Genomic DNA, 27,041 nt, shown 5'->3' with positions numbered 1-27,041 from the left:
TAACCAACTCCTCCACGGCGCCACATACTTACCTGGCAGATATATATAATCAAGTACCCACCCACCTCCCCTCAGGGGACAGTGGAAATAAAAATATTTCAAAACTGGTAAAAGCTACAACCATGGGTTGTTTTGTTGTATTGTACATGAAATTGCACTCATTTCCATATATAAAACTTTATGTAATGGCTAATATAAAACGGTGCAAACATTATGACAATCGGACGAAAAAATTTATGATTTTTTCGGAAGAGTTACCGCGCGGACGTAAGGAAAAAGTTTTTGTTTATAAATTCACCATAAATCAAAATATTGTGCTAGAGACTTCCAATTTGTTGTAAAATGAAGGTAAATGATTGAATATTACTTGAATATAAGAGTTTTAGCTTACAATTGCATTTTTAGACCATTTCGGTAGTCAAAGTTGACCGAAGGTTGAAATTTTGGCACTTATCGTTATTTATATGAAAATATTTCCAAACTGATAAAAGCTACAACCATGGTTTGTTTTTGTTGTATTCTACATGAAATTGCACATATTTTCATAAATAAAACTGTAGGTAACTGCTAATATAAAATGGTGCAAAAATTATGTCAAAGTGACGAAATAATTTCTGAGATGTGTCGCTGATGCTTTTTATTGCGAGAAGAAAGAAATTCGTTCTTGTGCGCCTGGGTAACGATTGTAAACAAAACAACAGCTTGATCCGTGAACTCCCAGCATCCCTCAAGGTGTGTGATTCAAAAGTTTTCACCAAGTAGCCCTATAACTATTTTTCCGCGAATTTTAATAAAAACTTTTTTGCATCGACGTTTCGTACGTCAATTCGGCGCCCAACTGACAATTTTCGTCGACGTTTAATACGCCCAATCAGCATTTAAGGGTTAATATATTTAGAAAAAATATAAGGTAATAAATTTAAAAGTAATCAGTGTTGTACTTATTTTGCCACCTCTTTCCACAATTTGATAAATGTTATGTAAAAAAAAAGGGGGGCTTTTGAACTTGTAATTAAAATGTAGTTCATTTCCACAGAGAATAGTTAATCTCTTCACTCAAGTACTGGAAACAATGTCAGGAGAGGAAAATTCTGCCCCAGTTGCTGCTGGCAAAAAAGGCTTATCCAAGCCAAGAAAAGGAAGAGGAAGCAAGAGAGGTGTTAGGGCAGAGCCAGTTGAAGAGGTTCATGATGCAGAGCTGGATACAGACTTTCCAGAAGCAGCTAAAACTGACGATGCTTCACCAGCAAAAAGACAAAGAGGAAGTAAGAAGAGAACATCCTCTTGTGATGAGTCAGACAATAATGAAGAGGATGTATATAACAGTGCTAAAGAGGATAGAAAGCAAGGTAGGCTAAAAGGACATATATACACCAGTAACATGTAGTTGAAAATTTTCCTTTTAATTTTGTAATTTCACATAAGTGACTTACCAAACAATTACATTAGCTGTACGCTTTATGTACGCTTTCTTACTTGGCAGTCAAAAGTTCAAATACCAGGTACTGCTGAGCTAAACTCTTCTATTTGTTTTCTGCCGGCCACGGGGTAACACTGGTGGTTTGTTGTTGCAGTCGACTTTTGTCGCCATTGTGGATTTTTCTTTTTGGTGACGTACAATTTCTTGGTTGGCTTTTTTGCTTCATCAGTTAGCTGCTTAGTTATTAACAAGTTATTACAAAGATGTCTGATGCTAGTCTTTGTCAGTTAGGTTTTGCAGCAGTGGCTGCAAAACTAGATTAGCTAAACTATGTTATGATCCGCACTCCAAATGTGTTAAATGTAGGGGTCAGTGCTGTAGAAAGGAATTAACTTGTGATGAGTGCTGTAGTTTAGATGAACAAGGTTGGAAGACTTTTCAAGCTTATTTGGATAAAATGGACAAAGATAGGAAAAGGAAAGCAGCTCTTAGAGCGGGTAGTAAATTTAGAGTAGAGACAACTCCCGTGCCTTTAGAGGCGAACAAACTTTCACTATTTTCTCCACTTTTATCTAATATTTCACCTATTGATAGTCCTCCAACTTCAGTACCAATTACTCTAGACCAGGTATCCCATGTTTCCGATCCCAACACCATTTCCATGTTAGATTCCGAGGTGGACAAGAAATTTGAGTTCTTGGCTAAATCCGTTATGGATTTAAGAATTTCGTTTCGTACATTCGTAGAGAAGTCAAGTGAAAAGGCCAGTGTAAGGCCAAGTGTCGGTGTCATGTCCGAGGAGGTGGCTGTCCGTTCCCCCCGTTCTCCTAGACGAAAGTCCCTGTCCCACTCCCCAGCTCCCAGGAGAAGACATACCGGAGGTCGAAGGGAGACTAGGGGAGTTTGCCCACGGTCAGTCCCCGACTCCGTCGACTCGCGAGTGCCCAGGAAATGCTGCTGGAAGGGCGTAGATATCAGTGACGCACAGTTGTCGTCTGGCTCAGAAGTGCAGTCTCTGTGTCGAGGCGAAAAGTATGGAGTGATTTAGTGTCGCGTCCATTGAAGAGACATGCCCAGCGTGCGAGAGGGATGTCGCCGCCTATTAAGAAATCCAAGGAGCACTGGAGTCCACAACCCTCCTGCAGTTTTGCTCCGGACCAGATTTTCCAGGAAGATCGTCAGTCCTCTTCAGATAGCGTAACTTCGGACGGAGTCAGACACACTCGTGCGGTACAGCGCTCGCGTGCTTGCGAGACTGACTTACCTCGTTGTGTGTCGATAGGAGTTTCGACTCGTTCGCCTCATTCGTCTCGAGCTATTTTGACTTGTTCGCCTCATTCGTTTTGAGCTGTTTCAACTCGTTCGCCTCATACAAACGTCTTGTGTTGTTTTGACTCCCAGTTGTTAGTTTTCGAAGAAGAGCCATACGACAGCCACGACTTCAACTTCGACCAAGGATGATTCGAAGGCCAAACCTTTGCTAGAGGATTCCGCTTTGGGCCCCTTTAAACATCAACTTCAAGAATTGATGGTCTTTTTGAGCTTTGCCTTCTTCCCCTCCGTCGATGTTTGTGAAGGATAGAAGATCAGCGCCTTCGGGTTACCGAAACCAGTTCTTTCTCAGTCCTCGAAGAAAGCACTGAAGGAAGTAGAAGATTGGCTTGCTAAGAAGAGGGAATCAGGCAAGGCTTTGTTCGCCTACCCTCTGTCGAAGCTGCAGAATAAAACCTACAGGTTTTATGCGACAGGAGAGTTCCTTCTTTGGGAGTTTCTGCCTCCTCCCAAGGACACTTCTGCGGTCTTGTGGACTCTCACAGAAGAGCAGCGTTCTCGGCTGCGAAAGTGTTGTTCTCTTCACCTGAGTTAGATCACCTGGTGAAGAACTTATACAAGGTGATTGAAGTCTTCGGTTTTCTGGATTGGACAATTGCAGCGTTAGCCAGGAAAATTGAAGATTGCCAGTCTCTGGATGAGGATTTTTCTGCGGACTGGCTCAATGTGTTGTCCTGTGTGGACAGGGCAGTGAGAGATGGTTCAGGGGAATTGGCCACCCTATTTGCTATCGGAGTATTCAAGAAGAGGGAACAGTGGTGCTCCTTCACATCTCGAGGAGTAACCACGAACCAAAAATCCCCCCTGAGTAAATCTCACCTGTTTCCAGAAGAAACCATCAAGCATGTACTGTCGGACCTCGAGAAAAAGTCCACCATTGATCTTCTGTCTCACTCAGCGAGAAGACCTAAAGAACCTCCAGCGACAGGAGCCAAAGCTTCCCTTCTACAAAAGCATCCCTTTCGAGGAGGTAAGTCGAGGTGGCAGCAGAGACCAAGGACTAACCTACGAACTACCTCCAAGTCTACCTAGAAACCCTCCTTTAAGACAGATAAATGATCGGAAGATCCTTCACACACCCGTGGGGGCAAGACTCCACGACTATTGGGAAGAATGGAGTCGAAGAGGAGCAGAACAGTGGGTAATACAGGTGCTTCGAGAGGGATATGTGATCCCATTTACGCAGGATCCACCACTGTCCAATAAACCTGTCTGTTTGACAGCATACTCGACAGGATCAACAAGAGCTTTGGCTTTAGCCAAAGAAGTAGAAGAGCTCATCAGCAAAGAGGCCATAGAGGAGGTAACAGACACGAACTCCCCATGGTTTTACAACAGGCTCTTCGTAGTCCCCAAGGCATTGGGGGGATGGAGACCTGTTTTGGACGTAAGCGCTGTGAACCTCTCCGTCCAGAAGACGAAATTCCGAATGGAAACCATTCGATTGGTAATGTCAGCCATCCAACCGGGCGACTGGATGGTTTCTCTCGACATGAAGGATGCATACTTCCATGTCCCCATCCATCAGAACTCAGGAAGTTCCTGAGATTCGTCTTCAAGAAGAGAGTCTTCCAGTTCAAAGCCCTCTGCTTCGGTCTGTCAACCGCCCCTCAAGTATTTACTCGGATTCTCGCTTCTCTGGGAAAGTGGCTGCATTTGACGGGGATCAACTCAGCTTTTTACTTAGACGACTGGCTCCTGAGAGCCAGATCCAGTCGTCAGTGTGTGTGAAGGACTTGGAGAAGACGCTTACTTTGACACAGCAATTGGGTATCCTGATAAACACGGAGCAGTCCCAATTGATTCCAACTCAGAGGATTCTCTATTTAGGGATGATACTAGACTATCTTTTCGGGTTTTTCTCTCCCCGAAAAGGATAGAGTCCTGCCTGTCGACAGTCCAGCAATTTCTGGTTCGCCCGTCCTGCTCAGCTCTCGAATGGATGAGCCTACTTGGGTCCCTGGCTTAAGTGGAGAGTTTTGTCAGGTTAGGACGCCTTCACATGAGGCCATTTCAGTTCTTCCAGAAAGCAAATTGGTCTCGGAAGACAATCGGACTCATTAGTTTTCCCCCTGACGGAAGAGATAAAGGTGGATCTTCCTTGGTGGCATTCGAGGGAAAGATTACAAGAAGGAATTTCCCTAGTCGTGTCAAACCCCAACCTGCAGTTCTTCTCAGACGCCTCAGACAGCGGATGTGGAGCCCTCCTAGTAGACAAGAGAGTATCAGGTCTATGGACAGAACAAGAAAAGACCTTGCACATCAATGGGAAGGAATTGAAGGCCATCCTCTTAGAGCTACAAGCATTCGACCATTTAGTCACCGGAAGAAACATAGTGGTCTACTCGGACAACACCACAGCGTTGTCATATGTACAGAAGCAGGGAGGGACCTACTCGTTCTCTCTCAACAAGATAGCCGAAGATCTCCTCACCTGGATGAACGAGAAGAGGATCACCCGTTTTCCAAGATTCGTGCAAGGGGAAATGAATGTGATTGCAGATGAACTGAGTCGGGTGAATCAGGTGTTACCAACAGAATAGACTCTGAATGAGAGTGTGTCAGGACCTCTGGAAGCTTTGGGGAAGACCATCAATAGACCTGTTCACCACATCGAGGAACAATTGCCTTCCCATTTTCTGTTCTCCAATTCCAGAACCACTAGCGTGGAGAACAGATGCGATGCTGCTAGATTGGGCAGGACTGGACGTTTACGCTTCTCCTCCCTTCGGGATGATAAGAGAGGTCTTAAACAAGCTTCAATCACACCGGAATGTGACGATGACCCTAGTAGCGTCATTCTGGCCCAGGAAAGGGTGGTTCTCGGACCTTCTCAATCTGCTGGTGGATTTTCCCAGACTACTTCGACAAAATCCATCGCTTCTCAGACAACCCCATTTCAACCGATATCACCAAGGATTGTCCGCTCTGGCCCTGACAGGATTCAGACTGTCAGGAACCTGGTCAGAGCAAAAGGTTTTTTGAGAAGGGCGTCAGAAGCTATTGCTAGCTGCAGAAGAAGCTCTTCTGCCAAGCCCTACCAGTCCAAGTGGAGAGTCTTTAGGTCATGGTGTAGACAACATAGCATCTCTTCTTCTGAAACATCTATAACAGAAATTGCAGAATTTTTTCTATTTCTTAGGGACGCCAAGAAGTTGGCCACTTCAACTATTAAAGAATATAGGGCCATGCTTTCATCAGTTTTCAAGCATCGAGGCCTCGACATCTCGTCAAATCAGGACATCATTGACCTGATTAGATCCTTTAGTTCCTCCAAGATTTTCAAGCCTAATGAAGTGGAATGGAATTTGGATGTAGTTTTAAGGTGGCTCAACGGTCCCCAATTCGAACCGTTGAATTCGGCAACCTTGAGAGACGTAACTAGGAAGACACTATTCCTAGTCGCCTTAGCCACAGCAGGAAGAGTAAGCGAGTTGCAGGCGATGAGTAAGGAAGTGGGTTTTGCCCAGGGCAGTGCAGTTTGTTCTTATGTAACAGACTTCCTTGCTAAAAATGAGGATCCTTCGAATCCTTGGCCCTGTTCTTTCACAATAAAGAACTTAACGGACTTAGTCGGGTCGGAAGATTAGGAACGTACATTGTGTCCGGTCAGAGCCATCAGACACTACCTGACTAGGACAGAAACTGTGAGAGGAGAGTCGAACCGACTCTGGTGCTTGGTAAAAGACCCGTCTCGACCTCTTTCAAAGAATGCAGTGTCCTTTTTCCTGAGGAGTTTGATCCGAGAAGTGCATGCCCAAACTCAGGAACATGCTCTTAGGGTGCTGAAAGTGAAGACGCACGAGATTCGGGCAGTAACAACATCTTTGGCTTTCAGACAAAATATGTCTCTATCCTCCATTATGCAAACAACATTCTGGAGGTCGAAATCGGTGTTTGCATCGCACTATTTGAAGGAGGTGGAAACTACTTACGAAAACTGCTTTAGATTGGGACCGTTGTCAGTAGCGGGAATGGTGTTGGCAGACGAAGCATAGGGTGACCCGGTTTTTCTCTCTACTATCTCCTCGCCTTGAATTTGAGGTTTTTTGAGTTTGTGGGAAGGCTGGGGGTACATGTACCTGAAGTACCCACCAGTTCTTATATCTGGTTAAGGGTATCATATGGTTTTTAGTGTAGGTGATGGTGTTGTGTAGTTTTTATCTGGTCTTTTCACCCAGGGCAAGGGTAAATTATTGTTCATTTTTGTCAATCATCGATGTACTTACATGATTGCAAAAATCCCACCATTAGTAGGGACGACCATGGCCATTACTGCCACGTCTCCTACATGTGATGAGAGCGCCGAACAGAGGCAGTATCTACATGTAGCTGCTCTCTCAAAAGTTAAGGTACTGCAAACATTATATATAATGTGAGCACAATTATTGCTTTTTGTTCATAAAGCTGTCCAAATACCCACCCTCCGGGTAATGTGGAGTCAGCTAATGTAATTGTTTGGTAAGTCACTTATGTGAAAATAATATTTTAATGATAAAATAAGGTTTCACATATACTTACCAAACAATTACATAATCAAAGCCCTCCCTCCTCCCCACAGATGGACATTGCAGCTCAACGAATTGAAGAGTTTAGCTTAGCAGTACCGGGTATTCCCAAAAGTGGGCTGGATCTGTATCACTTGCACAAACGATGGCAGTGCCGCCACCGCCGCCAGGAATTTGAATTTTCGACTGCCAGGTAAGAAAGCGTACAGAAAGCTCACAGCTAATGTAATTGTTTGGTAAGTACAGTGGTACCTTGACATACAAAATTAATCCATTCCGAGGCGGCCTTCTTATCATGAGCTTTTAGTATCTTGACCTGCATTTTACAAGTAAAATGCCTTATCCGTTCCAAGCCCTACAAAAACACCCCAGTAAATTATATTTCCAGGCTTACAACACATGTTCTAGGGTTACGACGTCAATCTGATGGAAGAAATATGACTCCAAAAAGGCAAAATACTGTACATACTTGAGTAATATTCAACTGCATGTAATGTTCAACCCCATTTTTACTGCATATATTAGGACTTTAGCGTATGTCCCTTAGCAATAAGCCTAGCCTATGTTAGCAGTTGCTACTGTAGCCTAGTCTGTGATTCTGACATCTAAACCTAAGAAGCTAAAAGCTTAGAATATGCCAATAAAATGTATAAATAATCAGTATGTACTCATTTCAAATAATTATTAATTAATCATTAACTATAATACACAAACAAACAATAAAAAACCTTCCAACTGTTTGTTTACATTCAGCACTTACGAGTACCGAACGATCGCCAAGCAATCACTTTTCCTAGCACACAGTAAGCCATAAATTTTCATTATCTCTCTTCAACCAATGAAACTACCAAACAGTATAATAACCATTCATTTCTATTCTTTATTCTATCTTTACCTAATGTTTATTTTATTAAATGTATTGCATGAATAAGTTTTTCAATTTACAGCATCCTTTTACCAATAGAATACATAGAGCACAAGTGGTAGATGCTGACCAATAGGAGAGCAGGATCTTATGGGGTGACTAGCATCAAGAACCAATGGGAGAGTGGGAGGATGGTAGCGAGTTTACTCAGTTGGCGGCGTGCAAGTTTTAAAATTGTTCTCGGTGGTCCGGGCGAATCTCAGGACTTTACAGCAACAACCTTTCGTAATTTGAACTACAGTAGAGCATCGGTTCTCGACGGTAATTCGTTCCAGAAGGAGCGTCGAAATTCGATTATTTCGAGAACTGAATCAAGTTTTCCCATAAGAAATAACTGAAAATGGATTAATCCGTTCTTGACCATCAGTTATTACCCTAACCTTGCCTTTTTATACAATACATTACATGTAAATTACAACTAAATAAGTTAAAAGTTAAATAAATATCATTTTAAACGTGTATTTATAATTTTAAATGTATAATATACAGTATAAAAGAAAACTAGCCTGCGTCCAACCGATTGTTGACCAAGCGCCATAGGCTACCTAGGTAAATAGTAAGTAGAATGTAGTGTAGTGGGTAGGCATAAAACGTGTTGCTAACATAATAAAAACATTGAAAAGCAAGTCTAATTATTACATTAAATTAATACACTATTAAAATTAAACCCAATATATATTTATCAAAAACTTGCAAAAATTTGCCTACAGTAAGTCGGCATGTAAACAAAGCATAGCGCAGCCCTGGTGGTTTATATCGGGACTATGGTAGTAAACAAACCATATCATCGCTATAAGCCTAGAAACGTTTACATTCGATATTAATTTATGGTAAATCTTTTACGGAGTCGACTGCAATACTGTATACAAAATCGCTTGAAAATTATCTTTCAGTAAATGTAATGTTATGATACTAACGATTTTGTTTCATAAATGTCCTTATAAAAAAGGTGCGTCTTTTACGGCAAATTGTCCAATATCAGGGCTGGTTTCAAGCTTATTGGACTTTGACAATTATTATGGTACTGCATGGTACATACAGTATATACGTACGTATAAGTAAAAGAATCTTCTTAATGTCTTTAACCCTTAAACGCCGACTGGACGTATTTTACGTCGACATTTTTTGTCTCTCGGGTGCCGACTGGACGTATTTTACGTCGACATACAAAAATTTTTTTTAAAAATTCGCGAAAAATATTTTTAGGCCTACCAGCCGAAAACTCTTGAATCACGCGCCTTGGGGCATGCTGGGAGTTCACGGATCAAGGTGTTGTTTTGTTTACAATCGTTACGCAGGCGCGCAAGAGCGAATTTCTTTCTTGCCGCACTAAAAAGTATCAGTGACACATCTCGGAAATTATTTCGTCACTTTGACATAATTTTTTTACCATTTTAAATTAGCCGTTACATAGAGTATTATATATGAAAATGTGCGCATTTTTATGTAGAATACAATAATAAAATACTCATGATTGTAGCTTTTATCAGTTTTGAGATATTCTCATATAAATAACGATAAGTGCCAAAATTTCAACCTTCGGTCAACTTTGACTCTACCGAAATGGTCGAAAAACGCAATTGTAAGCTAAAACTCTTATATTTTAGTAATATTCAATCATTTACCTTAATTTTGCAACTAATTGGAAGTCTCTAGCACAATATTTTGATTTATGGTGAATTTATGAAAAAAACTTTTTCCTTACGTCCGCGCGGTAACTCTTCCGAAAAAAATCATACATGCGATTGTGGTAATGTTTGCACCATTTTAAATTAGCTGTTACATAAAGTTTTATATATTAAAATGTGTGCAATTTCATGCACAATACAACTAAAAACAACCCATGGTTGTAGCTTTTATCAATTTTGAAATATTTTCATATAAAAAATGTTAAGTGACAAATTTTCAACCTTCGGTCAACTTTGACTCTACCGAAATGGTCAAAAAACGCAATTGTAAGCTAAAAAGCTTATATTCTAGTAATATTCAAGCATTTACCTTCATTTTGCAACAAATTGGAAGTCTCTAGCACAATATTTCGATTTATGGTGAATTTATGAAAAAAATAACATTTTCTTTACGTCCGCTCGGTAACTCTTCTGGAAAAATCATACGTGCGATTGTGGTAATGTTTGCACCATTTTAAATTAGCCGTTACATAATGTTTTATATATGAAAATGTGCGCAATTTCATGTATAATACAACAAAAAATAGTTGAAGGTTGTAGCTTTTCTCATTTTTGAAATATTTGCATATAAATCACAATAAATAGAAAAAAAACCACGTTCGGTCAAATTTGAATCTACCGAAATGGTCGAAAAACGCAATTGTAAGATAAAACTCTTACAGTCTAGTAATATTCAGTCATTTATCTTCATCGTGAAACAAATTCGAAGTCTCTAGCACAATATTTAAATCTATGGTGAATTTTTAAAAAAAACTTTCCTTCCCTCCGCGCGCGGATTCTCCGCCACAAATCTCCGAAATGCGTGAGTCCCATTCTCGGAATATTTGCTCCGTTTCATATTAGGCATTTCATAGTTTTTTATATATGAAAATGTGTGCAATTTAATGTAGAATAACACGAAAAATATTTAAAAGTTGTAGCTTTTCTTATTTCCGAAATAATTGCATATAAAATAATATATATAAAAAAATTTGACATTCGGTCAACTTTAACTCGTCAGATATGGTCGAAAACTGCATTTGTAAGCTAATATTCTTACAGTATAGTAATATTCAATCATTTGTCTTCATTTTGAAAGAAATTGGAAGTCTCTAGGACAATATTTAGATTATGGTGAATTTTTTGAAAAAAATATTTGTTTACGTACACGCGTTCGCTTACAATTCACGCTTTATTTTGTGATAATATTTTTCTCTGTGTTGCTTTTATTGTTTTACAATGTGTTATATACCAAAATGATCGCAATTTAGTGTACATTACAACGAAAAAAAAGTAACTTGTTACCTTTAACCGTTTTGCGCACAGCGCGATTTAAATACAATTATATATGAACTTTCGTTTTTGCGCTATCATATACAGGGGGTCCTCGAGTTACGACGTTGATCCGTTCTTACGATGCGTCGTAACACGATTTTCAGCGTAAGTCGGAACATTGAAAAATACCACATGATTTAATGTAAATACCTATCAATAACAACGAGAGAACAATTCCTTACCTTTATTAGTTTGATTGGCTTGCACACTGGAGAGGAAGCTGCGGTGCTGGAGAGACTGGGGGAGGTTAGTGAAGAGAAAAAGAACCTCCAGAAGTTGCTGGAGATGCTGAGGCAGATGATTCTTGAGGTGAGGCAGAACATACTAGTACTGGAGATCTGAGGCAGGTGATTCTTGAGTGAGGCAGAACATACTACTGGAGATGTTGGGGCAGGTGAGTCTTTAGGTGAGGCAGAACCTACAGAAGGTGCTGGAGATACTGGGGCAGGTGAGTCTGGGTTAGCAGAACATTCAGAAGGTGCTGGAGATTGTGGGGCAGGCGAGTCTGGATTAGCAGAGGCAGCTGAGGTAGAGGGTACAGGATCTCCTGCAGGCCTCTCTACCTTCTTAAAATACTGCTCCAGGTTAGTCTGAACAGAGAGCGACCTCTTTTCATCCAAGATCTCCTTGTAACACTGCATCAAATCCATGACGCCTCTGGAAACCCTAGTGAACCTGTCCAAGTTGGGGATCCTGAGCCTCAAAAGTTGACAACGCTTGCTGCAACTCTGCAAAACCTCTTATCAAGTCCTGCCTTGTGGAAAAAGAAACCTTAGGCTCTGGGGTGGGTGCTTCTTCTTCTTCCTCTATTATCTGCTTCTCCAGTTGTATCAGGTCCTCAGCAGATAACTCCTCGCCATGAGACTCCAGCAGCTCTGTAACATCATCAACCTCCATCTCCAAATTGATTTCCTTACTCAGGGCAACAACGTTCTTGACAACTAGCTGAACTGTGTCCTCAAACCCATGGAAATCATTCACAAATTGAGGACAAATTTTCTTCCAGACACCATTCATGTTTGTTTGCTTAACCTCCTCCCAGGAATTAGCAATGTTCTTTACAGCATCAAGGATGTTGTAGGATTTCCAAAAGTCCTTCAGAGTCAAGTCCTTCTTAGTTTCAGTTGCCTGTAAAGCCATAGCAATTGTCCTTCGTAGGTAGTAGGCCTTGAACGAAGCAATCACTCCTTGGTCCATAGGCTGTAAAAGGGCCGTGGTATTAGGTGGAAGGTAAACCACCTTGACATTAGGGTTGAAGTCTCCAGCTGGGCAGGGTGTCCAGGGGCATTGTCCAGCACTAGCAACACCTTAAAGGGGATACCCTTGGAGGCGCAATACCGCTCCACACTTGGAACAAAATGGTTTACGAACCAGTCCTCAAACACTGCAAGTGTCACCATGCCTTCTTGTTGGACTTCCAAATTACTGGTAGTTGACCCTTCCAAATGCCCTTGAGTGCCCTTGGATTTTCAGCCTGATACACCAACAAGGGCTTCAGTTTGAAGTCGCCAGCAGCATTACCCCCAAGAAGTAAAGTTAGCCTCTCCTTGCTGGCTTTATGACCGGGTGCTGACTTCTCCTCCTTGGCGATGTAAGTGCGGTTAGGCATACGTTTCCAAAACAAACCTGTCTCGTCTACGTTAAACACTTGCTGAGCAGAATAACCCCCCTCCTTAATTATCTCAGACAACGCTTTAGGAAATTCACTCGCTGCTTTCTCATCCCCACTAGCAGCTTCACCTTGCTATTTAAGGTTATGGTAATTGGCCCGAGCCTTAAATCGCATAAACCAACCCCTACTAGCCACAAACTCTTCACTTTCACTTCCCTCCCCCTTTTCTTTTTTCAACGCTTCAAACAATCTTTTCGCCTTCTCCTGAATCACCATAAGGCTGGCTGGGATACGCCGTTGATTTTGGTCTTCCAACCAAAGCACCAATAACCTTTCCATTTCAATTATTAGACCACTACGCTGCTTAGTTATCACTGTCGCTTTCATAGGAGCAGATCCTTTCACATGTTCAACGATGCGCTCTTTATCTTTGATAATGGTAGCAACGGTCGAACGGCTAAGGCCAAGCGAGCGGCAATGTTTGTTGGCGTTTCTCCCTTCTCAAATCGCTTTATAATGTCCACTTTAATTTCCATGGTGATGGCCTTTCTTTTCTTCGATGCACTACCATCAGAAGAGTCCGCCTTGCGCTTGGGAGCCATAACAAAGAGCAAAAAGTTACAAAAACGATACAACACGAGGGAGAGAGAGGCAGTGTAACAACCAAAATGGCGTATGGGCGAGGAATGAGCGTAGCGAAGCGACGCCGTCCTCTCCCCCACAAAGCGTATTCTTCCGCCGTGCGCCCGGAACTAGTTCGCGTTTGTTTACGTTGCTTACGACGCTAAACCGCGTAAGACGGAACGACGCAAAATATTATTTTTTATATTTTTATGGGGGCGCGTTCGTAACCACGAAACATCGTAAGTCGAGACCAGCGTAACCCGAGGACTTACTGTATCGCATTATTTATATATGATAATGATAATTTTTTTCATTTCTGATGGTTGCATACTAAACTTCAGGCAATGACAAAAAAAGGAGCCAAAAATGAACTCTTAATCTTAAAAACTAAGCGTGCTGTGATTTTTTGAAAAAAATATTTTTTCCGCTCCCACGCTCACTCTGAAACGTCTCCGGCACACGGGAGACATTTTTTTTTTACCGCTTCGGCGTTTAAGGGTTAATTACTATACCATTACGTACCAGCATCTCTTGAGTTAAATATCAAGCTAACCTCTTTTTTTTTTTTTTTTTTTACGCTTATAAACCAAGCATACAGATTGCGTTCGTTACTGCGCACGCGTTGCATATGTAAACTGTGTCATACCAGACCTCATACGTAAACATTGACGTCATTTTACAGTAGCCATAAAAGAATCGTCTTAATTTCTATAATTATTCTGTACCATAGTGGCTTCTCTGATTAAGCTAAGGCTAACCTCCTCTTTTCCAGCAAGCTTAACAAAGATTAAGATTGCGTTCGCTACCGAATGGCACACGTTACGTATGTTTCACTACCAAATCTCACACGTAAACAATGACATATTTTTACAGTAGACATAAAAGAATCTACTTAATTTCTATAATTAATGTATACCGTAACCTCTTCTTTACCGGCACGCTTAAAAAGCTTAGATTGCGTTGCTACCGAACCGAACATGTTACGTATGTAACTGGTTTCACTACCAAATCTTACACGTAAACATTGACGTATTACAGTACGACATAAAAGATTTTTCTTAATTTCTTAATTACTACGCACTTAATATGGCATAGTGGCTTCTCTGATATAAGCTATGACTAACTTCTTCTTTACCGGCAAGCTTAACAAAGCTTAAAGATTGCATTCGCTACCGAACCGCACATGTAACCTACGTACGTAACATTGCCTTCACTCCAAACCTAACACTTAAATACGTATTGCATTTGCTACTGAAACGCGCGCCTCAAGTGTGAGCATGGGTTTAGAATATGTCTACGCTTGAAAAAAAAATCAAGCAAGGGTGCTTGATTAAATCTTTTTTTTCGCTCATCACTTTCATGCAGAGGAGAGGATAGACGAAACTTAAGGTTTATTTTGGAGTTGGAAATGATGGAAACATTTTGAAGAAGGAAAACGCGAGATGCCATGTAAACTTTTTCCATTTCAGAGATTAACATTAGCAAAAGGTTTTAATAGATAGCCAGTAGTAATGTTGGGACCCATGATGAATCAAAAGGTAACTGCGTATAGAGTTGATACCACCGAAAAAGCAAACGAAATGCGCGCAAGGTGTACAAGACACGACACATGTTTGAATGTTTGTAATCATTAGTTGCGGACTTTAAACAATGCTGAGTGGCGTCACCAGTGTTACCAACCGTTTTGGTAAATTATGCTAGTCGGTCCAAGCAAGAATTTATGCCAAATATGGTGCAATTTTGTGCCAGAATTATGCTATTAATCTATCATTATCTCATTTCTCTAATACATTTGAGCTAAAACAACGATGTAATGGAAATTTAAAACATTTATATATTAGGTGAAATGATACAAAGTGACGAACAGACAATATTATAACTAATAATTTGATTATCTTTACATGTTAGGAAACTCGTAATAAAACACCATTTTTCTTTAATAGATCACATACGCAATCACTAGTACACTATTTGATATGCAATCACTATTATACTATTTGACAAATGTGTGAAGATCACACATACAAATGTGAAGAAAAACAACAAATTTTACTTATTACTGCATCATTATCATGCCACGCAGAGCTATTTTTCTTTAACAGGTCACATAAACAATTAATAAATACTTGAAAATGTGTGAAAATTACTTCAAATATAACATTTTGTTATTTACTGATATTTACTGAAAAATTAAAAGAAAAAAAAAGGTAAACAAACAAACCAGTCTCTACTCAAGAAGAAAAACATATGTACTTATTACTTGATCATTATCATGCTACTGAAACACTATTTTTCTTTAACAGATCACATACACAATGAATAAATACTTGAAAATTGTGTGAAAATCACTTCAGACATAATTAAAATTTTGATAACTACTGAAAAAATAAACTTAAAAAAGGATAAAAGGTAATTCTTTACTCATGAAGAAAAAACATTACTAACACTTTACTGATCGTCTGTCATGCCACTGTGGGTATTTATTTATATTCACAAAATTTAACATTCCTTAGTTGGGTTCAAACTTAGCAATTAACTCATTTGTTAGTGCTGCTTTTGAGGCAATTTCACTCTGAAGATACATTCACTATAGCTGTGTATGAAATTGAGGAATTTTCTGCATTTTATTTAAAATTTTAGTGAAAATACATTCTAAAATTGTACTAGAACCCTAAGTGTGAAAGAAAGTATGCTAAGCTCCAATTCTTGGGTCAAATTATGCTAAAAAACATGAAATTGTACTACATTTGGTGACACTGGATGACGCCAACTAGTGGCGGCTGCCAGAAACAGTTTTGTTTACAAACATCATATGGCCGGGGGTCGGAAACTGGTTTTTTGGTTGAAAACAGATACAAAGTTTATTGGAAATTTAGTGGCGAAATCCGATTATGTCGAGTACTAATACGGTCGTGAACCGGGTCTCTACTGTATTTTCATATGTAGAGCCAAAAAAATCTTTGTATTTGCTTTCGTATCTCGAGTTTTTCGTAAGTTGAGCCTTTCGTATGTCAAGGTACCAATGTATATTTGAAACCTTATTTTATCATTAAAATAACATATTTTGATAGAGCATGCCCTTTTTGTAGTTCTACTTTTTATGTGGCGGTATCAAAAATTAATTTTCCTGGAATTTTTCCTATAATATGGGTTTTGCTTAAAAAAACCCATAGCAGAGCCAGTGGGTGAAGAGGCAGATGCTGACGTTTCAGAAGCAGCTAAAACATTCAGAGCTTTGCCATCAAGAAGACGAAGTGGAAGGAAGAGGAGATCATTCCATTTTGATGATTCAGACAGCGATGAAGATGTTTTTTTCAATATTGTTGAAAAGAAGTCAAGGCGAGGCAGACCTAAAGGACAAACATTAGAATCAGGTAATATTTAGTTGTGATAATTTTCTTTTTAATATAGTGCTTTATGCTAAAGCATGTCCTATTTTTAGGCCTACACACTTCTGTTGTAGTAATATCACTGATATTTACTTAAATTTTCCTAGGATCATGGGTAGCTCGAAAACCACTTGGTCGTCCAAAGCAAAACGCTTTGAATCAGTCCTTAAGAAGAGGCCAGAAACATCCTACTGAGTTAATATGTGAATTAGGCCAAGTGTTCTACAGTCTTGGTTGGGTTAGTGGAACAGGTGGTGGCATCAGCATCAAAACAGGGTGAGTTTGTTTTTTTCAGACAAAAGTATGTATGCATGCTGTGTTTTATTTTATTGAGTATTTGTAGTGTAATTCATCACATGAAACTAATGTATATTCTTGAATGCATTTCACTTGTTGTTGTGTGGGATGCTGCCACATACATCCATGCAAGAAATGGAATGAAGGGGTGACAAATTAAATCCATAGGTTCTTTAAAATCTTGTAATGAAGATAAACAGACATCAAGACGACAGTAGCGGGAAGCAGGTCCGCGCTTGTCACTACAATGACCACTGGACAGTGACTGACTATGCATATGGCGGGAAATAAAGGCAGTGTTGACACATCTAATTACATTGTTGCCACGATGCATAACGAAATAGTGGTCTTACAATACGTGCAATGAGAAAATATAAATGGGAACATAAATATCATTCTTCTATAGAATAATACAAGCAAATGTACATTAATGTTCACAAACTGTACGTAATGTAATTAATAAACAGCATAACATTAAATATCTATACACCTCCCTCCCCCTTTACGCTCGTAGCACTGTCTCGAGCGGAACATAAATTCCTCTGAGCTAGTCGAGGTGAATGGCGAGGGACATTGGAGGGTTCGAATGATGGCTCTCTTTCCTGGCCAGAGCAAGGGGACACAGGGACTTGGGGAGAGGTGTCATCACTTATGTTAGCCACTGGGCGTAAATGTCTTCGGTTTCGAAACCATACACGACCACTTTCTTGACATTCCACGGCCCATCACGATGCCGACCTTGTCCCATCGAAGCGTCGTTGAGTCCTGTATCCTAACTCGTTGGCCGATGGTGAGCTTGGATAGAGGGAGGGCATGAGAATTGTAAAGGCTCATGGCCTGGTCAGTTTGGGCAGCAGTGCGACGGTCATAATCTTCAGTCTTAGTTTGCCACTCCTCTGTGAATGATCTGTGGTGAGCCGGAACACAAGTGCGGAGAGGATGACCATAGAGAATCTGCGCAGGGGAGCGTCCAGCGGGGTTTGGTGTATTCCGAAGCTCCAGCAGTCCTCTATCAAAGGCTTCACAATCTATGTTCCCAGATGGGGCAGTCTTGATGATAAGGTGTTTAACAGCTTTCACTGCAGCTTCTGCGTGTCCATTAGCCTGAGGGTAATGTGGAGAAGTGATGATGTGATGAACTCCCCAGCGGTCGGCAAATTGCTTGAAGTCATGGCTGGAAAATGGGGGTCCTCCATCAGTTCGTAAGCGGGGTGGAACACCAACCTCGCGGAAGAAAACACAGAACATTCTTGTAACTCTGGCTGAAGTTGTGTCACGTCCACAGGAACAACACAGGCCAGCCTGAAAGTCTATCAGCAATAACAAGGAAGGATTTCCCTGCTACGTGGAAGAAGTCAGCTGACACACTTTCGAAGGGCCGGGATGGATGGTCGTCACACATGTAAGGTTCTTGTTGCTGACTAGGGAGAAGCTGTTGGCGGGCCTCACAGCTTTCAACTTTACTCTTGATATCTGCATTGATACCTGGCCAGAATACTGTCTGTATTGCACGACGTCGAGTAGCTTCAATCCCTCGATGGCTGTCGTGGAGTCGATCCAAGGTGCGTCTACGGAGGGCTGCAGGGATGACGATCCGGGGTCCATACAATACTAACTCTCCATCCGCGTAAAGGTTGTTCCCGCAGCTTCCAATACAGGAGGGCGGAAGCGTGGAGATCATAGCGGTTGTTAGGAAAACTGTTGGAGACGTAGTGAACGAGATGACTGTAATCTTGATCCTGAGATGCGGGCGTGCGGATTTCTTGTAGAGACTTGTCTTCTTCGATGATGGGTCCTGTTGCCTGGTCGTCAGTGGAAGTGGCGGTGCTGGCAACGATACGCCTGACATGTGCAGTCGAAGTAGTGCACTCCTCTTCATCTTCAGGTGTGGGGCGACTGGTTGGGGAGCGAGACAGGGTGTCTGGTATGCAAAGTTGTTTCCCTGCGCGCCATACTGCAGTGAAGATGTAAGGGGCCACTTTCATCTTGAGGCACTGAAGGCGTGGATTCTCAATAGCATCTAAAGTGTAGTGATTGAGAATTGGTATCAAGGAGCGATGGTCAGTCATTAAGGTGAAATGTTGAAGTCCAGACAAGTATAGACGGCACTTAGCTATAGCCCAAGTGACTGCAAGTAGCTCCAGCTCTATGGTGGCGTAGCGAGTCTCTGTATCTGTAAGGAAACGAGAGCCACACTGGACGAGACGCATCTGACCTCGGCCGTTATCTTGAAGTAGGGCATAGCCGAGACCGTATAGGCGTGAGGCATCGTTTGTAGAACCACAGGCGAGGCAGGATTGAAGGGTGCCAGGACAGGTGGTGAAGTCAGAGCTGTGACTTTCTTAAATGCTCGCTCATTGGTCGGGCGTCCAGACGAATGAGCGTTTGGGGCTCATAAGTGGACGTAGGGGCTGTGCTGCTGCTGCAATGTCTGGAGGTGAAGTCGGCAAGTTGATTGACGAGACCCATAAACGACCTGACGTCTGTGACATTGGACAGTGTCGGGAAGTCGCGTATAGCTGATACCTTGTCGGGGTCTGCTGCAATACCATCGGATGATAAGACATAACCGCAAAAGTTAACTTTAGGGGCGGCTACAGTGAATTTCTCCTTGTTGAGGGTGATACCATATTGACGGCATCTGGTCAGTATTTGGTGCACGTGTTGTAGGTGGGAAGGGAGATCCTCGTTGGAAAGGAGGATGTCATCTACAACCTTCACACAGTTGGGAACACCTTGTAGTGCCATATCTCCACGGAGGCAGTATGCATCACCTGTTGCTGAAAATCCCATCGGGCCACGACAGTGCTGGAATCTTCCATACGGAGTTATAAATGTAGTCAGGTGGCGGTCCTCTTCTGCCAACTCCATTTGCCAATAGCCATGCAGGGCATCCGCTGTGGTGAAGTACTTCGCAGTAGGAGAGATGTTGTGGACGGCATCATGGGGCGTAGGTGAAGGGTGTGTAGGGCGGGCTACCTGAGAATTTAGGTGGGTATGATCCACAGTGATGCGCACACCTTTTTCCTTGGGTACCAAGACCATGGGATGGCACCATTCAGAGGGCTCGTCGCCTGCTGGTCTGATGATTCCTTGTTGCACCAAGGAGTCAAGTTCTTCTTTCACTTGATCTCTGAGAGCAAACGGAATGGGCCTGGGTGTATGCACAGCGAATGGTGTAGCACCAGGTTTCAGGTGAATCCTCATCGGAGGGCCTGCCATTTTCTTCAGTGGCTGGGTTTGTAGATCCTTCTTGGATATGAGGACGTCACTGAAGTGCTGAAGAAAATAGTCCTTAATAGCTGCGGGTGACGTCATGGCAGAGGCAGGAAACTGAGCGCATCTGTTGACATGTGTTACCTTGAGGATGGGCTTCGGGAATTCCGGTGACACTATGGCGAGGGCTCGGCAATCTTCACGGGAGAGGAGGGGAGTCTGGATATCCTCATGAACGTGTATGGTTGCTGAGCAAGACTTGTTGCCAAGACAAAGGGTTGCCTGGAAGTATCCTACAGCCGGTGTCATGGGGGATCCATCTGCTGTCACCACGTGTCATGGGTGGAGGTTCGAGCCTTGTCCGAGGTATGCGGAGTGCATCCAAATGTATGGTGCCAATCACTGTGATGTCTGCTCCTGTATCGGGGATTAGCTGGAGTTGTGCTGATATGTCGCCAAATGACAGAGAGACAGTGACTGGTGTGGGGGACTCGTTACCCAAGTTATCACCCACGAAACGGCAGCTGGGATTTGACTTATTAGGAGGAGGTGAAGCTGTGCACCCAGTCTGACTTTTCTTGGTCGACCTGCACATCTTCTTAAAATGTCCCTGTTTCTGGCAGGTCTTGCACTGAGCTTCCTTAGCAGGGCATTTCTGAGTGCGGGGCCAGTGACCCGTGCGTCCGCAGTTATTGCATGATACACCCGTGGCTGGGCATTGTCCAGAATCGTGTTTGCGAGAGCAATATTGACAAGGGTCACTGTTAGGAGACTGGTGAGAACGTTGGTCGGGAGATCGATGAGAAGTCCTCCTCTGTAGACGCTGGTTCTTCTTGTATGTAGATACTACGTTGACCTGGCTAGGGGAAGATGCAATGGCTGATGCAGTCGCACGTGTAGATTCGTAGGAGCGGCAGCATGTCACGAACTCTGCGAGGGTAGATGAGGGTTGGAGGGAGATAAGGTGTTGTATTAACCTCTTCGTCTCTCACACCCCATCAAAATTACCATCTGCAAAATTGCCGTTCGGTGCAGGAGGTGGGGTTGCCAGTGCATAAGTCCACTTCATCAGCGAGATCCTTGAGGCGTGCATAGTAGTCTGCAAACGATTCTCCGACAGCCTGTTTGCAGGACAACAATTCCCTGCGTCGTAAGGCTTCATTTCTGAGGCTGCGAAAGTGCTTTTGCAGTGTATCCAACATCTCTGTAAGGGAAAGTGATGTGTTAGGGAGATGCCCAGTGTATGCGTAAGCAGGCGCTGGACGTCTAGGAGATGCAAGTTCTCAGGTGAATCAGGTGGGAAGTTTGATGTAACCTATCAAGTCCAACTAATGCCGCATAATCCTCAAAACGGAGTCTCCATTGGCGAAACGCTTGGTACGTTGCATCTTGTTGCAGGAGAGGGTGGGGGATGGACCGCTAGGCTTTGCCTGGAAATTGTAGGTGTATGCTCTGAGAAGCCAGGGGGTGGGGGAACAGGTGCAAAAGGAGGTGCAATCATGTTTTTTGCACCTGTTCCCCCACCCCCTGGCTTCTCAGAGCATACACCTACAATTTCCAGTAAGCCTACGGTCCATCCCCCACCTCTCCTGCAACAAGATGCAACGTACCAAGCGTTTCGCCAATGGAGACTCCGTTTTGAGGATTATGCGGCATTAGTTGGACTTGATAGGTTACATCAAACTTCCCACCTGATTCACCTGAGAACTGGGGTTGTGATGCCGCAATCTGTCCTGATAGCAAGGAGAAAAGAAACACGAACCGCTGGTTGTCTTCCTGTCTTGATTGCTCCATCTGTAGTCTGAAGTTCTGCTCCTCTTGTCGTCGTCGGTCTTGCTCTTGCATGCTGGAAGTCTGCAGAAAGTGTATAAGATGAAGTATGTCATTATTCTGGTCTCCTGTCCTATTGGGAGTCAGGGGAGGAGGGAGAGTGGTGCTGGTATCTTCATCAGCAGTGGGGAGGTGCACAGGTACCTCGTCTCTCATCAGACCCTCTGTTGTATCCTCTGTCTGATCCGCTTTCTGCTCCTCTGTCTGATCCATTGTCTGATCCATTATGTCAATTAACTTTTCCTCTTGTTGAGCCATGTCGTGTTCGGTGTCGTAAGAGAGCTTGAGATCAGTAGAATGCCAGAAAAATATCCAAGTCGCTGTATGTAAGCGAAAGAAAGCACTTTGGATATTTAAAAATTACAATGTTTGTCAGTGCGCTTGTGAAATAAGCGGCAGTCGGGTGGGGTGAGACTTGAGTGAGTGTTGCGAGCTAGCGACCAGAGGGGAGGCGGGAGGGGTGAGAGTGCCTCTGGGGGAGCGCCTCGGGCCTCAGTCACCATCGATGCATGACGAGGGGAGGATGTATGGTGGGGGGCTCCCGAGAAAACAGGCGCTAGAGTTCAAATGTCCTGAAGAAAGCTTGCAAGGACACTTTAATATAATGCAACACAACACTATAACACACTGTCACTCTAACCCTGCACTGCACAAACACTGTATCACTCTTGGAGACACTGTATCATTCTTGGAGACACTGTAGTAAACTGTCGTTGATATCTTGAGTCACTGTAAGGAATCCAATGTGCGAGACGAGAAGCGGCAATGGCGGTCGTCTTCTTGGACTCCATAACGTGCGGTTACTCACTGCGCCATGTGTGGGATGCTGCCACATACATCCATGCAAGAAATGGAATGAAGGGGTGACAAATTAAATCCATAGGTTCTTTAAAATCTTGTAATGAAGATAAACAGACATCAAGACGACAGTAGCGGGAAGCAGGTCCGCGCTTGTCACTACAATGACCACTGGACAGTGACTGACTATGCATATGGCGGGAAATAAAGGCAGTGTTGACACATCTAATTACATTGTTGCCACGATGCATAACGAAATAGTGGTCTTACAATACGTGCAATGAGAAAATATAAATGGGAACATAAATATCACTCTTCTATAGAATAATACAAGCAAATGTACATTAATGTTCACAAACTGTATGTAATGTAATTAATAAACAGCATAACATTAAATATCTCTACAGTTGTGACAGTAGCTACATGTTAAATAAATAGAGAAAAAGTTCTTTGAAGTTTTCATTTAGAGTACAGATTTTTGCAATGGCGACACCACCGTGGTAGTTTTGAATCTATTGTCTGCCATTCGTAGGGAACCTACAGCTGTATAATTGTTCGGTAAGTATGCAATAAAATGTTATTTTATAATGAAAATTCCATTTTCCCTAACTATATAAACCTAAGGTCCTTTACATATAGTCCCCTCTCATGCCACCCCTCACTCTGTTCTTGGGCCTAAAGCAAAGTGATGTCTACCTCCAGTTGGGCGGGACTCCCGACCATCGGACAAGCAGTTACTGCCGAACTACCTTGTTAGTAAATCTTACGACCGGTCCAGCTGGCACTGAATAGTAATTCCTTATGTAAAGGACCTCAGGTTTGTATGGTTAGGAAAAATACAATTACTTCCAAAAATTTTTATATCAGAAAGAACAAGTCTTTCAGCAGCAATCCCTCTAGAGATGAGATCAGCAGGGTTTTCCTTACCTGGACAATGATACCAACAACTAGGCGAGGTTAACGTCTGAATTTCAGTAACTGTTAGCTGTGAAAGTCTTCCATTGACTAGGGTCTCCCTTTATCCAAGATAAAGCAACACTCGAATCTGTCCTACAATATAGGACACATCCTCCGTAGGACATAGGTGCGGGATTTAACAAATACTAATAAACATGCACAAATTAATGCACCTAACAACTCTAAACGAGGCAATGAAACTTTCTTGATAGGAGCTACTTTACCACTACTCAAAACAAGAGAAAGTTTAAATTGATCATTTCCTGCAGGCCCCAAAGCCCCTTACAGATACATCCCTAAAGGAATGAAGTTCTAAACCCTTTATGCTTTCCATAATAGGCTAAAAAAATGACTTCGCTGAATCTTCATAGGGTATAGTTTCTAAAACCCTTTAACCAATTTTGAAATTTCAAATGCAATTCTTTAGGCAATACTTCATCCCAGTTAAGCCCAAGTCTCCATTTATCCTGAAAAAGAATTTAAGCAAGCATAACAAATGGACTAATTTTAAGCCAAGAGGGTCAAAGCATCTGGCTATGACACTTAGAACATTCCTCTTAGTAGATATCACTTCAAACTGAGATTCAATAATAAATTCATTAAATGTAAAACAATCTTCTTTAGGAAGCCATTGCATACCAAGAATTTTCACAGATTCATCTCCCCCAGATAGTTCAAATATCTCATGGAATTTCCCCCTTAAACCTCTACTATTTGAATTCCACTTAGACAATGACATACCAGCTTCAGCCATAATTTTGCTTGTCTTGTTGAACTTGACACATGCTTCAGCATCACTGTCAACACCTGACAACCAATCATCTACATACAAGTTATTATATAATTCATTTACAACTTCAGAATGGGGATAATTTTTCAAATGATGCTTAATGGTAGCCTTTAATAAAAATGGGCTGCTCTTAACCATCTTACGCCGATTGGACGTATTAAACGTCGACATAAATTGTCTCCCGGGTGCCGATTGGACGTATTAAACGTCGACATAAAAAAGTTTTTTTAAAAATTTGCAGAAAAATACTTATAGGCCTACCAGGCAAAAACTTTTGAATCAAGCGCCTTGGGGGATGCTGGAAGCTCACGGATCAAGCCTTTGTTTTGTTACAATTTGGTTTGTTACCAGGCGTGCAAGCACGAATTTCTTTCTTATCGCACTAAAAAGTATCAGTGACACATCTCAGAAATTATTTTGTCACCTTGACATAATTTTTGCACCATTTTAAATTAGCCGTTACTTGGAGTATTATGTATGAAAATGTGCGCAATTTCATGTAGAATAAAAAAAATATACTCATGATTGTAGCTTTTATCAGTTTTGAAATATTTTCATATAAATAACGATAAGTGCCAAAATTTCAACCTTCGGTCAATTTTAACTCTACCGAAATGGTCGAAAAACGCAATTGTAAGCTAAAACTCTTATATTCCAGTAATATTCAATCATTTACCTTCATTTTACAACAAATTGGACGTCTCTAGCACAATATTTCGATTTATGGTGAATTTATGAAAAACACATTTTCCTTACGTCCGCTCGATAACTCTTCCGATAAATTTTTTTGTGTGATTGTCGTAATGTTTGCACCATTTTAAATTTGCCGTTACATAAAGTTTTATATATGGAAATGTGTGCAATTTCATGCACAATACAACTAAAAACAACCCATGGTTGTAGCTTTTATCAATTTTAAAATATTTTCATATAAAAAATGATAAGTGCCAAAATTTCAACCTTCGGTCAACTTTGACTCTACCGAAATGGTCGAAAAACGTAATTGTAAGCTAAGACTCTTATATTCTAGTAATATTCAATCATTTACCTTCATTTTGCAACAAATTGGAAGTCTCTAGCACAATATTTCGATTTATGGTGAATTTATGAAAAAAAAAAACATTTTCCTTACGTCCGCACGGTAACTCTTCCGAAAAAAATCTGAAATTTTTTTGTGCGATTGTCGTTATGTTTACACCATTTTAAATTAGCCGTTACATAAAGTTTTATATAATGAAAATGTGTGCAATTTTCATGTAGAATACAACAAAAAAATTGATTGAAGGTTGTAGTTTTCTCAATTTTGAAATATTTGCATATAAATCACGATAAAATAGTAAAAAACCACGTTCGGTCAACTTTGACTCTACCGAAATGGTCGAAAAACACAATTGTAAGCTAAAACTCTTACAGTCTAGTAATATTCAGTCATTTATCTTCATTTGGAAACAAATTTGAAGTCTCTAGCACAATATTTAGATTTATGGTGAATTTTTAAAAAAACTTTCCTTCCCTCCGTGCGCGGATTCTCTGCCGCAAATCTCCGAAATGCGTACGTCGCATTATCGTTATATTTGCTCCGTTTCATATTAGGCGTTTCATAGTTTTTTTATATATGAAAATGTTTGCAATTTCATGTAGAATACAACAAAAAATAATTGAAGGTTGTAGCTTTACTCATTTTTGAAATATTTGCATATGAAAAAAAATATATATAAAAAAATTCGACATTTGGTCAACTTTAATGCGTTCGAAATGGTCAAAAACTGCAATTGTAAGCTAAAACTCTTTCAGTATTCAATCATTTATCTTCATTTTGAAACAAATTGGAAGTCTCTAGAACAATATTTAGATTTATGGTGAATTTAAAAAAAAAAAAATTTTTACGTCCGTGCGTTACGAATTCATGCATTATTTTGTGATAATATTTTCTGTGTTGCTTTGATCGTTTTACAATGTGTTATATACCAAATTGATCATAATTTAGTGTACAATACAAGGAAAAAAAAATTACTCGTTAGCTTTAAACCATTTTGCTCACAAGCGCGATTTGAATACAATTATATATGAAATTTTGTTTTTGCGCTATCATATATCACTTATTTATGTATGATAATGATTTTTTTTTTTTATTTCCGATGGTTGCATACTAAACTTTAGGCAATGACAAAAAAAGGAGCCAAAAATGAACTCTTAATCTTGAAACTAGGCAGTGATTTTTTGAAAAAAATCTTTTTTCGCTTCGGCGCTCATTCCGAGACTGCCTCGGCATACGGGAGACGATTTTTATTATACCCCTTCGGCATAAGAGGGTTAATATCAAAGGGAACACGAACAAATC

At 41.3% G+C, this 27,041-nt stretch overlaps 1 protein-coding gene across 2 annotated transcripts in view; it reads left to right on the top strand.

Moving 5' to 3' along the window:
• The first annotated feature begins 1,039 nt into the window (after nucleotides 1–1,039).
• The window catches only part of LOC135201646 (probable methylthioribulose-1-phosphate dehydratase), a 145,609-nt gene continuing 119,607 nt past the window's right edge, over nucleotides 1,040–27,041 (top strand). Inside the window, exons 1-3 of one of the 2 annotated variants that reach the window (XM_064230744.1) lie at nucleotides 1,040–1,349; nucleotides 16,600–16,797; nucleotides 16,920–17,088. In XM_064230744.1, the coding sequence (XP_064086814.1) occupies nucleotides 1,073–1,349; nucleotides 16,600–16,797; nucleotides 16,920–17,088 (644 nt within the window). In that variant the 5' untranslated portion in view covers nucleotides 1,040–1,072. Of the gene's footprint in view, nucleotides 1,350–16,596; nucleotides 16,798–16,919; nucleotides 17,089–27,041 lie in introns of both variants that reach the window. The other variant, XM_064230743.1, reaches the window with a different exon arrangement.

Source organism: Macrobrachium nipponense, chromosome 28 (assembly GCF_015104395.2).
Source record: "Macrobrachium nipponense isolate FS-2020 chromosome 28, ASM1510439v2, whole genome shotgun sequence".
NCBI lineage: Eukaryota > Metazoa > Arthropoda > Malacostraca > Decapoda > Palaemonidae > Macrobrachium > Macrobrachium nipponense.
The sequence above is the reverse complement of the archived record's forward strand: the minus strand, read 5'-3'. Positions and strand labels throughout refer to the sequence as shown.